General features: G+C 42.7%; 1 protein-coding gene and 1 pseudogene across 2 annotated transcripts in view; both read left to right on the forward strand.

Moving 5' to 3' along the window:
* Nucleotides 1-423, forward strand: part of LOC307079094 (putative nuclease HARBI1) — a 2,475-nt pseudogene extending 2,052 nt beyond the window's left edge. Inside the window, exon 5 of the transcript in view lies at nucleotides 50-423. The product of the transcript in view is annotated as a putative nuclease HARBI1 (transcript). The remainder of the gene's footprint in view (nucleotides 1-49) is intronic.
* A 4,117-nt stretch (nucleotides 424-4,540) lies between these two features.
* Nucleotides 4,541-13,809, forward strand: ube2v1 (ubiquitin-conjugating enzyme E2 variant 1; the record flags this gene model as incomplete). The annotated part of the gene is made up of 4 exons (XM_079741815.1): nucleotides 4,541-4,562; nucleotides 6,682-6,830; nucleotides 11,550-11,672; nucleotides 12,267-13,809. 4 exons carry the CDS (start codon nucleotides 4,541-4,543, stop codon nucleotides 12,411-12,413), a joined length of 441 nt encoding a protein of 146 aa, XP_079597941.1. The 3' UTR covers nucleotides 12,414-13,809.
* Between the last annotated feature and the right edge of the window lie 1,043 nt (nucleotides 13,810-14,852).

Raw genomic sequence — 14,852 nt, forward strand, 5'->3', positions numbered from 1 at the left:
ACTGTAAATGTTGATTAAGGCACTGATCACATTATGTTCTTTCTAATAGGCTGTTATGATGGAATTCCTGTTGGGGACAGAGGGTATGCCTGCATGCCGTTCCTAATGACACCGTACGGCGACCCACAGAGTCAATCGGAGGCCCGGTTCAACAGGGCCTTAAGCACATGCCGGGTGAGGATAGAGATGACCTTTGGGGTAATCAAGGCCGGCTGGAACTGCCTCCGTGGTTTGAGGGTCAAGCCGGAGAGGGCAAGCCAAATCATCACGGCATGTGTGGTGCTCCACAATATTGCAACAATTCGTAAAGAGAGAGCCCCACATGTGCCAATGGTGGCAGGTGATGTCGTGGACCCCATCACGGTGGACCATCCCACAGGAATGGCGGTCAGACGGGCCATCTCGAACCAGTTTTTTGGTTAGTTTTTTTGTTTCATTTAGCTCCTCTTGGAGGGATGCGGTTGTTGTTTTTTTAGGGCTGGGCAAGTCAACGCGTTAATTTTGCGAATTATTTAACGGAATTAATCCAAATTGACGCACGTTCTCTTTTGTAGCCTATTTTTTTTTCATTTAGATTTTGCAAGGTCTTGCCCACAGAATGTCAACATTCATATCAGAAATTATTTTAGTTTAGTTCAACTTACTTTACATTCAATTACACTTGCAGGGCCCTAAGTGACAGCCTGTTTACAATTCCCTAATCTGTGGTGTTCCGTAAATTTCATATTCAACCCACGCACTGAGTGAGTCAAAACTCTTGAGATCACTTGGTCTAGTTTTTGCTTATTAGGCTACATTTGGTATGAATGCTAATGTGTCATTCCATTTGATAATCTCATTTAACTTCATTGTGACTTTTGTTCGATAAATACAATGGACGGAAAAACAATTGCTCGTGTTCAATTATTTTATTTATTAGCCGTCGCATCGCCATGCAGTTGCTGTGAAAGTAGAAAAAATAACATTTCAGTAGTCAGTCGAGCTTAACCAAAGAAAATCTAGGTAATAAAAATAATAGCCTACCATCTCGAGGAGCTGGATCTCGATCTTCAATTTTTTTTTCACCAAGACTTTAATATCGTTGTCCAGCTCCAAGTTGTGCTTGTACAGCGCCCTTATAGTGTCTGTTCCAATCTAAAGAAATGATGGGTTGAAATCGTAATTCAGTTACCATGGTCAAAGCCTTGTGGCGCCCCTGACAAAAGGAATAACCTAAATAAAAACCTTGTCTGTCCCACGAGAAGGCCTAGAGGAGGTTGAGGTGGAGGTGGATGGCCCATCCAATGCCATTTCCCTCTATAGAATAAATGATCAGAAGGAAGAGTGATGTGAAAGAGTTACAGCACTGCTCGGTTGAGTTTCCCATTGTGATGGCTCTTTAGAAAGTTCAGAGGGGGCCCCACGTTCAACGTACGTTAACCTTGGATAGCAAAGTGCCGTGTTGTCCATTATCCCTTACATAACTGCTATGTCAGTGACACAATTAGGCCTAGGCATTTTTATTCTACAAATTCATATTATAGCTGTGAGAATTGTTAAGAAAAATCACCTCCATAGTCGCCCTGGAGTTGAAGTCGTAGGCCTATACACAGGCCGACAGAGTCCCCTGAAAGAATCAGGGAAACCTATTATAGGAAATTCTTTCCAAAAATTAAACATTTAGAAGAATACGTGACACTTTGCTTTGATAGTTATATACCTCTGATTGGGGATTGATTGTCGGCGGCTCCTCCAAAATAATGTTTGTACCTTCAACTAAAAATGACAATTAATTGACACTCAATCATTTCACATTTGATTAGCAAGACAATTATTTATGTCCATTGACAATACATGAATACATACTCATTACAAACGCCTTGGATGTCTAGGCAGTTGGGTCAGAGGACATCCCCCCTTCCACTCCTACCATCATCTGCCGACCTTCGTTATTGGCGAGAGCCAGCTCCTCCGAAGTGGTGAAGGGCGGTGGAGCGGTACCCCTCCCAGTCGTATTAATTTGGGTTTTCTTTTTATTTGCTACAGGTAATCAACATGAGATTAAAGGTTGGAGCCTATGACCAATCGCAGTTCAAGGCCCACCTGGGCTGTACCACTTTGGGAGGGGCCGCTCGGTTACTCGGATCCCCTCTAGACAAAATCGACCTGGTTGCGACGTTGCGTCTGTTGAGTGAGTGAGAGGTTCGGCGCACAGCTCAGGCTGCCGGACGGCGCTGCAAGGAACTTTTATAAACGCAACATTGTTATCCCGCAGTAATCAGCCCGACAGCCCCGAAACGTTAACGGCCCACCGGGAATTCTCCAGACTCTTCCGATTACCACTCCGCTGCCGTGTGCGTGTGCGTGTGTGTGTGTGTGTGTGTGTAGGCATTATTCGATAGCCTGGTAATGTGTATAGGCCTACGTACGGTAGGAATATTCATACTGGTTTAAATAATAAATGTTAAAGTATTTCCCATCTTTGCTGAGGAAGAGTTTTGTTCGAAAGTTCAGTGATTGAAACAAATAAAAGCCTGGGCTATTGACGTTTCACGATAGGCCTACCACTGCGGGTCTCTCTTCTTACTGTCCTTCTCAACACTCTGATATCACTAAAAGGCTAGCAGCAAGAAATCAAGGGATATTTAAAATAGAAAAAAATGCGATTAATCGCGCGTTAACTATGACATTAATGCGATTGATCGCGACTCAATATTTTAATTACTTGACAGCACTAATACTACAAATAATACTACAAATAATTTGTTTGTGATTAGAATTATTTTGTAAATTCTCTCATATCCGAGTGCTTTGTCATGTGGGCCTATGATGGTGATGATGAAAAGTTGCGGCCCTCTTTCTCAGGAAAGTTGCCCATCCCTGCTCAAGGCTTATAGTTGCCTATGGGACAAGCCCATAAGATGAAGCCTAGACAGCTACGCCTACATGAAATACAACTGGGATTCAGAGTGATGGTGGAAGATGTGTCAGTGCTCCACAGCCAGAGGCTAGTTTAGTGGAGGTTTAAGCATGGATTGCTATCCCCCCACTAACAGGGAGAGCAGGTTGGATCTGCCAGGCAGAGTTAATGTCACATCTCCAATCCTGGGACATTTTTTTCATGTAAACTCTGGACTGGGTCCTGACTGGGACTCTTGGGTGGTCTTTAAAGAGTCCCAATAAGATGGCGCGTTATCATTCTTTGTATTACATAAAAATATATAATTTCTCCAATATCTGTTTCATACACAAGATAGCGACAATGAGGTAGTGGAAAATAATATTCTGGTAAAACCTGTGAAAACTGCAGCAATAATGGGAGACACCGGTTGGGGCACTTTTTGACCTAGTTGTCCAGTGTCTCTCAGTGGGGACCAGTGTCTCTCAGTGGGGGCCAGTGTCTCTGAGAGGGGGCCAGTGTCTCTCAGTGGGGGCCAGTGTCTCTCAGAGGGGGCCAGTGTCTCTCAGTGGGGGCCAGTGTCTCTCAGTGGGGGCCAGTGTCTCTCAGAGGGGGCCAGTGTCTCTCAGTGGGGGCCAGTGTCTCTCAGAGGGGCCAGTGTCTCTCAGTGGGCCCAGTGTCTCTCAGTGGGGGCCAGTGTCTCTCATAGGGGGCCAAAGTCTCTCATAGGGGGCCAGTGTCTCTCAGTGGGGGCCAGTGTCTCTCAGAGGGGTCCAGTGTCTCTCAGGGGGGACCAGTGTCTCTCAGTGGGGTCCAGTGTCTCTCAGAGGGGGCCAGTGTCTCTTAGTGGGGGCCAGTGTCTCTCAGAGGGGTCCAGTGTCTCTCAGGGGGGACCAGTGTCTCTCAGTGGGGTCCAGTGTCTCTCAGAGGGGGCCAGTGTCTCTCAGTGGGGGCTAGTGTCTCTCAGGGGGGGGCAGTGTCTCTCAGAGGGGGCCAGTGTCTCTCAGAGGGGGCCAGTGTCTCTCAGTGGGGGCTAGTGTCTCTCAGGGGGGGGCAGTGTCTCTCAGTGGGGGGCCAGTGTCTCTCAGAGGGGGCCAGTGTTTCTCAGAGGGGGCCAGTGTCTCTCAGTGGGGGACGGTGTCACTCAGTGGGGGCCAGTGTCTCTCAGCTTGCTCCTCCAACCCTAACCCACTTAATAATTAATAATAACCATCAGCATCATCACAGATTTATGGATGCGCACGCATGGATCAATATTGTCGGGATGCGCATGTGCAGAACCACGTAGAACAATTTGATAGGGATCCTATGCCACCCTCTAATCTGTGCTCGTATAGCACAGGTGTATCTCTTCTTGGCAATGGTGACATAATTCAAAACAAAACGTTTTGGATAGATGCTGAAATTGGTTTTGCATAAATTAACAGTGTAAGAATTAATAAGGGGTATTTTTTTAACATACAGGCATGTAACCTTATTCTAGTTGTACCCCTAAATTTAACCCCCAAAAAAGCATATAAGGATAATAACCCTGTATTGACGACAACGCCTCACCGTGGTGGTCACTTGAGAGGAGCAATCGCTCGGTGTACTCTGGGCGACGTGCGCGCTCCCGTGTACTTGCGGCAACGTGCGCACTCCCGCCACTAATCAATGACAAAGATGGCGGCTGCCGCCGGATCAGGTGAGCTTGCCCCCATTTGTATTATTATTATTCAGCATTTGTAATGCCAAGCTTAGGCAAGAGGTAATAGATGCTGTCGTTAAAATGCGATACAAGAGACCCACCGTGGTATTGCACGGACTAACAAACATTTTTTTTAAAATAAGCAATTTAAGGACCATAGCTAGCTGGGTAGCAGCAGTGCAGCAGTGGAATCGAATCTTCCACAGCCGTCCTGCTGGCCAAAAGGGTGAATACATAGGGTTCAGAGAAAATATGATAACAGCAGCCAAGGTGTCATTTTTGTATTTAAAATCAGCCTTTAACCTCAATTTGACACGTTTAATTTCTAACCTCAATCAAGTTAGATGTAAAATAATTGTAATATGGTCCCCCCCTCCGAGTCAACTGCAGGCCTGCATTATTGCATTTTCTTCGTTTTATATAGTTCCCATTATCTACTCTTTTCTGAGGTTATTCACTACCTAAAATGCATAGTTAGTCAGATAAATGATTGCATGTGTGGTGTAACATTGGTAGTTTAAGCTCGCGGAGATAGTTTGAAAAAAAATTTAGTCAGCCTAATTATTATTTCCCAAAGCATACAATTCTATACAATTTTGCCGTTTGTAGATCTATATATATATATATATATATATATATATGAAATATAATCACAAATAAAATTGCTTTGAAAACTACAAAACATCAGGCTTGATAAAACAAGTCAGACGAATCAGCCTTAGCCTCATTTTCAGTCGGCTCTACATATTACCACGCTGATTCCTAAATTACCACACTGCACATTAAAAGGGCTTAAGGCTTAATTTAGTGGTACCCTAACAAATTTGGTCGCACCCCTTTATTAGGTGTGAAGATGTCCTTTGCCACGTACCGTCCATAGGTGTTCATTCATTTAAGCAGATTCCCTTACTTTAAATAAGTTGTAAAATGTTTTTATGGCACAGGGGTTTATTCTATTTTAATGCCACTGCCTTGACACCTTTCCTCACAAACTGGGTAATATTTTCCAATTACAACTACTTTTCTTTTCCAAAATAGTGCATTTCTTTGCTCTTAAATAGCGCTAGTGCTGCGGTGCAATTTCATTGAAAATTTGGACAATGTGCATCACTGCTGATTCATAAATTATCACTGCTGATTCATACGTTATCACTGCTGATTCATACTTCATCACTCTGCTGATTCATACATTATCACTCTACCAATTCATACATTATCACTGCTGATTCATACATCATCACTCTGCTGATTCATACATTATCACTCTACCGATTCATACATTATCGCTGCTGATTCATACATTATCACTCTGCTGATTCAAACATTATCACTGCTGATTCATACATCATCACTCTGCTGATTCATACATTATCACTCTACCGATTCATACATTATCGCTGCTGATTCATACATTATCACTCTGCTGATTCAAACATTATCACTGCTGATTCATACATCATCACTCTGCTGATTCATACATTATCACTCTGCTGATTCATACATTATCACTCTACCAATTCATACATTATCACTGCTGATTCATACATTATCACTCTGCTGATTCATACATTATCACTCTGCTGATTCATACATTATCACTCTACCGATTCATACATTATCACTGCTGATTCATACATTATCACTCTGCTGATTCATACATTATCACTCTGCTGATTCATTCATTATCACTCTGCTGATTCATACATTATCACTCTACCGATTCATACATTATCACTGCTGATTCATACATTATCACTCTGCTATCAATTCGACCTGAACACATCAAATGTGATGTGTTCAGGTCGGTTAACCATGGACATCCCCTATATACTGTATATATCGGGGTAGAGTGATAATGTATGAATACTGTATCACATGGGGGAGTCCTGATGGGTAGTCCTGATGGGGGGGGGGGGAATAAAAGGAAATAAAAGCAGAATCAATTTGTGGTGCTTGGGTGTTCATTCTGTGGCGCTGTGCCACATATTGGTCTATGTATGGGAAACACTGTCACTGCTGATTTAGGAATGCACAAGGAAAGGATGAAAACATTTAGAATCATTATTGCTAATTGTTCATTTGTTCATCAGCCCTGTTCATTGTGTTTGCTGTGAAGGTGTTAAAGTTCCCCGCAACTTCCGGCTGATGGAGGAGCTGGAGGAGGGCCAGAAGGGAGGCGGAGACGGCACAGTGAGCTGGGGTCTGGAGGACGACGACGACATGACACTCACCTACTGGAACGGGATGATCCTGGGGCCCTCCAGGGTGAGAGCCATGTTACAAACAGTGTTACAAAACATTATTTATGGACTGCTGTCTCGCTCTGTGTTTGAAAGCTTACAGTTCGCCAACATTCATGTTGTCAGGTGCAACTTCACTGCGACCGGTTTTGGTAGAGAAAGAAAACGGCAGGATTGCTGTTTGGAAGTACTTTGGCTTTGAGGCCATATACCAAGGACATTTAAAAGACTCATGTAAACTAGGGCTGCAACAACGAATCGATAAAATCGATTACTAAAAGCGTTGGCAAAGAATTTGGTCATCGATTCGTTGAGTCGCGCGATTAATAAGTCACTCGTAGGCACGGCACTGTTTACAGTCAGCCGCTGACAGGTTGGTTCAGGGTTCATGCATGCCCACAGCGAGCTTTGGTGTGAGCGACCACAGCTTGTATTTTGGTCATATCTTAACACTGGACTGTAGGCCTATATAAAAGTGTTGTACCTTCACTGTCTTTGGGTTAAAAAAACTTCTTCAACTCAGTATCCGTCTAGTCCAACAGAAAACTCTGTCAGCTGCTGCTGCAGACGGTGTGCAGACGGGCTCGGAGTCAGCACCGTGTGCATCAACAGTCATTCAGAGCAGTGGTAGTAATCACACAACCGGACAGTATAGAAAGTCCAGTCAGTTAAAAATAGTAATCCAGTTTTTAAACCCATGTTAAAATCGGCAGGATATAGAGCTAGTTAGCTTAAAAAAAGGTGGCAAACACTGTCAAATGTGATGTGTTCAGGTCGGTTAACCATGGGCATCCCCTATATACTGTATATATATAAATGTATATCATACATTGTATGCTTTTTTTGTGTCATCCCAGTTATGTTTTTTTATTTTTTTATCATTTAATATTACTTTTAATAGTTCCGGGATGTTGGAGCAATAACCTGGTGTTTTTACACTTCAGTCTGCACTGTGAATTTGAAGTAATGTTCAGTTTTTGAATAAAGATGCGGCAATAGCAAATGTTTCTTTTTTTATCAGATTCATAGATTAATCGAAAAAATAATCGACCGATTAATCGATTATTAAAATAATCGTTAGTTGCAGCCCTAATGTAAACCCATTTGCAAGCGAGGATACAGTGACACATTTAGGGAAGTATCTGAAGGACCGAAATGTTGACATCTTTAAAGAAGTTGGAGAGGTGTTTGAAAGCTCCTCTTTTAACATCACTGAAGCATTATCCGGGTCCGGGTCTTTAAACGTAGGGTAAATCATGTGACACACCATCATAGCCATTGTTATGAAAGACGATTCCAACCCAAATAAAAATACGAAGCATGGATCAAAAAGTTTTGTGTTTCAGAACTGTGCACATGCACAGCAACAGCAATCTTTTTCCCGTCATTTGACCTACACAAACTATACATTTTATGAAAGCTGAGCCTCCACTGCTTCCAACAGTCAAAACCCATGTCACTATGAATTAAACTTGGAAATAATAACTCTAGAACAAACTACACTTTTTCATTTTACAAACAAAAAATTATGTCTTAAATTCGTATTTGTTGTTTTTGTCCTCAAACTGTTTTGATTGCTTGAAAAAAACAAGTTGTATTTGATGGCTTAAAACCAGTGTATAACAGATAAACAAATAATCCAATGTCTGGAACCAATTTGCAACTGAACACGGTGTTTACAATCAGAGGCTAACTACGTTCACACCAAAAGCTATAAAGCGTTTCGAATGCTTGAGCGATAGCTTTAAAGCTGTAAAGCTGTAAATGAGAAAACAGCTCATCTCTATGCAAATGAGCTTGTAGCGTTTCGGCTGTAAACGACCGCCAGCCAATCGGAATGTAGATGTCTCTCGCCGGCATGGGTCCCAGTAAACATACGCGCAAGACAATATGAGCTGTAAATATTTTTGACAGCGTTGCGTTTTAAGCTATTCTGCGATTTTGGCATCTTTTACAGCTTTCTGGTGTGAACGTACAGTAAGAGAAGGTTTCTGAAATAGGTAAATTGCCTTCAATGAACACATGTCCTTCATCGCCATCCTGTGGCATTAAGCTGCATTTGCAAGTGTTTGGCTTGGTGTCATTCAAATGTATTTGCCCAGACCTTTTTAATACAGGGGTTAAGTGTCAAAATTCTACAATGGGTTCCCAAGAGATCTACCTGTTTGTGTCTCATAACATAACCCTTTCGCCTGAACCTACCTCTACTAAAACCTTATCTATACTCGACTTCACTTTATTGCCATCAAATATTGACCCAGTTACTCATCCAATGTTGTGCTATGGCCCTAGGGCTACCAACTGATGACACTATGACATGTCATTTATTTAAGGCGGAAATTAAATCTTTCACTTATGCTGTGTTCTATCTATATTCACTCCGACCAATTACTATCCACATTGAATATTTAACATGTACAACCATCTTTCTTTTGGTACCAAGATTACATATCATAGCCCTTGCAGTTGTTGAGATGTATTTTCTGAAAAAAGATGTAAAGTTTACCATGTGGTCTTGAAAATGGTATAGAATATCAATATTCTTCAAAGTATTGTATCCAAGTTAGAAAATCCAGTATTGTGATAACACTAGTGTGGGCTGGTGCAGGAGCTCTAATAATAGTAGTGTGTACTGGTACTAGAATGTATTGATAGTGGTGTGTACTGGAGCTGTAATGATAGTGGTGTACTGGTACTAGAGCTGTAATGTGTACTGGTACTAGAGCTGTAATGTGTACTGGAGCTGTAATGATAGTGGTGTACTGATACTAGAGCTGTAATGTGTAATGGAGCTGTAATGTGTAGTGGTACTAGAACTGTTATGTGTACTGGAGCTGTAATGTGTACTGGTACTAGAACTGTAATGTAATGTGTACTGGTACTAGAGCTGTAATATGTACTGGTACTAGAGCTGTAATGTGTACTGGTACTAGAACTGTAATGTAATGTGTACTGGTACTAGAGCTGTAATATGTACTGGTACTAGAGCTGTAATGTGTACTGGAGCTGTAATGTGTACTGGTACTAGAGCTGTAATGTGTACTGGTACTAGAGCTGTAATGTGTACTGGAGCTGTAATGTGTACTGTCTGGTACTAGAGCTGTATAGTAGGAGTACAATTCTGAGTAGTGGGTTTTCCCCCAGCATCAGTAATCATAGTGGCGATCCACTCAGAATTAGCCTGCAGAGTCTGCATATAAGTCAATTCCGTGACGATACAAGATGTGGTAAAGTTTCCGCCCCGCGTTCATACTGGTCTGACTGGGGCCCCGCATTCATACTGGTCTGACTGCGCTGGTCAAGCTCACCTCCAGTCATTACCAAACCGCTGGCCAAACATCCCTTCTCCGATTTTAGCAGTCCACTCTTTGACTGGTATTAATAATATGAAACCTTATTTTGTGAGTATAAATGCAAAGGTTTAAAATGGTGTCTACTAGGTGTTGTACGATACTGGATTTTCTAATACCTTACATGAAGGGCATACAATTATAGATTTGTATTAACCTCTTCTTTTCTAAGGCTATTTTCAGTGTTGTTTTTTAAGAAAATAGCATACCCAAAGTAAAAATATTCAACGTGGATACTACTTGGTAAAAGTGAATAAAGCTAGAACACAGAATAAATTGGAGATTTTAGATTTATTTCTACCTTGTGCATTTTCAGTTGGTAGCCCTGTAATACTATGAGGCACAAACAGGTATTTATCTTGAGAAACCATTATACACTTTTGACACTTTATTTAAAATTCAGGGCAAATATGACTGAATGACCAAGCCAAACAATAGCAATCACACCATATGGCAACCAGATGGCGATGAAGGGCATGTATTGTGATTGAAGGCTTTTTACGTATTTCCTCAGAAACTTTCTCTTGGTCATTGATTGTAAACACCGTGTTAGTTGCAAAATTGGGCCCAGATACTGGATTCCCTTTTATGGTGTTTATATTCAATAAAACTAAACTTAGAGGACAAAAACAACAAATACCACTGTAAGACATTCTTTTTGGTTGTAAAAAGGGGAAGTTTGTTCCTGATTGTTTATTTGTGAGTTTTATTCACAGAGTGATATTGTTTGGAATGTTTGAATCAGTGGAGGCTCAGCTTTCCTATAATGATTTCATATAATTGCGTAGGTCAACTAACCTGAAAAAGATTGCTGTTGCTGTGCATGTGCACAGTTCTGAAACACAAAACTTTTTGTTGCATACTTCTTATTTTGCTTTGGGTTGGAATCGTGTTTTGTTTAGCTTACAATGGCTATGATCGACTAAAAGCTGAGAAATTCATCTTTCTGGGGTTGGGTCACATGATTTCTCCTACGTTTAAATGCTTTAGAACATCTATACCCGGACCCGGATAATGCTTCAGTGAAGTTAAGAGAGGAGCTTTCACCAACATCTCAAATTCTTTAAAGATGTCAACATTTCGGTCCTTCAGATGCTTCCCTAAATGTGTCTCTGTAGCATCGATACTGCAGAGAATCATTATTGAAACAGTTTCAAATATTCAGCATCGATATTTATCGAAATATCTGTATTTTTGACAACACTACTCTCTACCAAAATGCTGTATCTAAAATAATGATTCTGTCCATAGCATAATCAGCCTTGTTTGTTTGTCCATATTTGGTTGAAGGGTTGGAAACCTTGATTGCAGCTGTGTTTTAAAGCCGCTATAAATGGCCCTCATTTGACGATGCACTGGACTTGTAATCCAAACTGTCCTTCTTGTCTTTGCAGACCATCTATGAGAACCGGATCTACAGTTTGAAGGTTGAATGTGGACCAAAATACCCTGAGATCCCTCCTGTGGTCCGCTTTGTGACCAAGATCAACTTGAGTGGAGTGCACACCAACGGTGTGGTAAGTCACGCACACACGTTTTTGGTGATACATGGGAGAATGTCGGATTTGGAAATTGGCTACGCACAAATAACTAGGCGAAAAATGTGCATGTGTAACACTGAAAAGTATGTCATCGATGCATCAAAAACACATAGTATGCTAATGCACTGAACATAGATGCACATTCATGTATTCCTGTATATGGCAAAACGCATATATCCGTACAGGCATGTAGCTAAAGGTTTAGGATCGCATACGCTAAATAGACTACTTTTGCTCGTCCAGCATTTATGGCCGATGGGTAAATCCTAATCCTGCATTCCTTGACCTTGGCGGCATGGGGCTCAGGAGGTAGATTAGGTTGGCTGCTAACCGGAAGGTTGCTAATCCCCGGCTCCTCCTAGCTGAGTGTCGAGGTGTTCCTGAGCAAGACGCCTCACCCTAATTGCTCCCGACGAGCTGATTGTCGCCTTGTATGGTTGACACCGCCGTCGGTGTGTAAATGTGTCCGTGAATGTTAGGCAAAAATGTAAAGCGCTTGGAGTGGCCACCGGTTGGAAAAGCGCTGTGTAAATGCAGTCCATTCACCATTTGCCATTCGTTACCCTGCAGGTGGACACCAAGGCTGTGCCGGTGCTGGCCAAGTGGCAGCACTCCTACAACATTCGCAAGGTGCTGCAGGAGCTGAGGAACCTGATGATGTGCAAAGAGAACATGAAGCTGCCCCAGCCCCCGGAGGGCCAGATGTACAACAACTGAGGCTCCCCACTGCTGAACCACAATGACGCACACACACATTCACACACCAGCGCAGACGAAAACATGCACATAAACCCAGGCATACACACACAGGAACACAGGCGCTACAGAGGTCTCACATGCACACACATTATGCAGGGTATTATTTAAAAACATGATGCATCTATTAAAAGCACTCCACTATTTAACCCGAACACATGATGCAGACTACTTATAAAAATCACACACACAGATTATGCAGACTATTATTTAAAATCACAAATACATTATGCAGACTACTAAATAAAAAAAACGAACTGAAAGCAATGTTTTTTAGACTGACTCCTTGTATTCTCCAAGACTATTGGCTCTCCAAGACCCTGCCCACTTGACTTGAACCCCTCCGACTACCCTTCCTCCTCTCCACGGATGTGGAACACACACACAGCAGCTGCTGAAGGAGGCGGGGTCACCGACCGGCCCTCCCCCGGCCCGTCGGTCGGCCCCAGCCACTGTCGGGACCTTAAGCGTGGCACCGCAACGCTTACCGCTCAAAGGTGCATGCACCACAGTCCAAGAATGAAGGGTTTTCTTTCCGTTGTTTTGTTGTTCCACTTCCAGATTGTAAAATAACTCAACAAAAAGACCAACAAGTTCATGCATATGGAAGGGGCACTGGAAGTGGACGATGGTGTCTGTTCCTCTCTACTTTATGGCTTCTTCTGAGGTTTGGGAAGCGGTGGTCTTGCTGTTCCGTCGTGTGGTCGGGATGGTTGTTCTGGGGTAGAGACCCATTTTTATCGTGGAATGGTTGGGGCAAAGGGTCACCAGCCACTTACCTTGTTTTCTTTGAATGTATGTGTTGTATGTTTTAAATGTCCTCAACTCTTTGATATCCCAATGATGTGAATAAGCGGGGACCTATTTGAATGAGCGCATGTGCGGTACATTGGGGAGGGGCACTTTCCTGTGTTAAGTCTAGCATCATACGTATCCACAGGGCACTCGTGGCTCATCACTCATGGTCTCTGCCCTCTGTGTGTGCCATATGGTTCATAGCGCTTTGTGATGCTGATGGGTTATTAGTAAAATCAGGTTCTTGCAGCCGTAAGGGTTGCTAACCACACACTCGAAGGATTCCCAATGTGTTTGTCGAACACGTCCATGTGTGCCATAATGTTTTTGCCTCCCAGGATGATAACTCTACCTGGGTAGAGTAGTCATCATATAACTATAGCCTGGGTGCCGGTGTCAGTAGTGGGGGGACTTTTCTGTTTACTGGGAATTCTTGTTTTTTTGCAGTTTATTTGATCATCACTGACCTGTGTTTGTTGTCACCATGTATGAAATCCCTGCTACAGCAAACCCCACTGAACGCTCAGCATACGGCTTCTATGTTTTATAAGGGGTGTGAATCTAGTTAGGATGACGGTTACCTGTTGCATGGTTTTTATTTGAATTAAACTTCATTACTTTTTCACTTCTTGGTCGCCTGGGTCTGTCATTTGTTGGAAACGGATTACTTTAATTTTCCATTCTCCTCCTCTACCGATAGACAATAAGACCATAGGTCAGCCATTTCAATAATATTCCCACTCTAGCTTTACAAGAGGTGGATAAAAAAACCTTTAATGGAGCTTGTAATAGAGAGATAATGAACCCAAATCAATTAACGTCTTTGTTAAAAACAAGTATGCTCTAACCGCTGTTTGAAACGGGTTGCCAAAAAATGGGGTATTATATGCGTATGTATATGTACATTGAATTTCCTTCTGTACTTTATATCACATTCTTCTGGTGAACAGAATAATCGCTGTCACAGGCACAGTGAAAGTAATGCAACCGGGTGAAAGAATACAGTCTCATCCATCAAAAGCAGACAGCCTTCAGTGACAACACAAGCTGTTCAACCGCAGTGTAGGTTTGGGGAATGGTGGAGGGGCGGTTCTTCTCGTCTGTCTTTGGGTTGTCACAAACGCCGTGGAGGATTAGGAAGCCCAAAACTGTGCCCTCTCATTCAACAGCTGTTGCTGCTTCTACAATTCTCTGGCTTTCCCCCGCCGTTACTGCAGAGATCCATAAGAAACAGGCCAGGCTAGTGCAGGGGCCCAGCTGACTAAAGTTCTATCTGACCCTCTGCCAGTGTCATGTTGTTCCCTGCATCATCATTACCTGTTATTAAGGAACACGATTCACTAGAAAGACTACAATCTGCCTCAACTTCTCTCAGCCATCCCGTTTGAGTTCACATTTCGTTCTGCAGTTCTCTTCAACTGCGTAACAAAGCGCAGAGACAAAACTACAAAGGACAGCTCCTCAATCACTGTAATTGTATCTGCTCTGATGGCTAGGCCGTCCAGCCGCTCTAAACTGTATCAAAAACAAAAGGAGGTAATGGCAGCTTCCCCCTTTTCAATCAGTGTACTGTTTTTTTGTGTGCCCCCCCCCCCCCCCCCCCCC

This window comes from Pollachius pollachius (genome assembly GCF_949987615.1).
Source record: "Pollachius pollachius genome assembly, chromosome: 8".
NCBI lineage: Eukaryota > Metazoa > Chordata > Actinopteri > Gadiformes > Gadidae > Pollachius > Pollachius pollachius.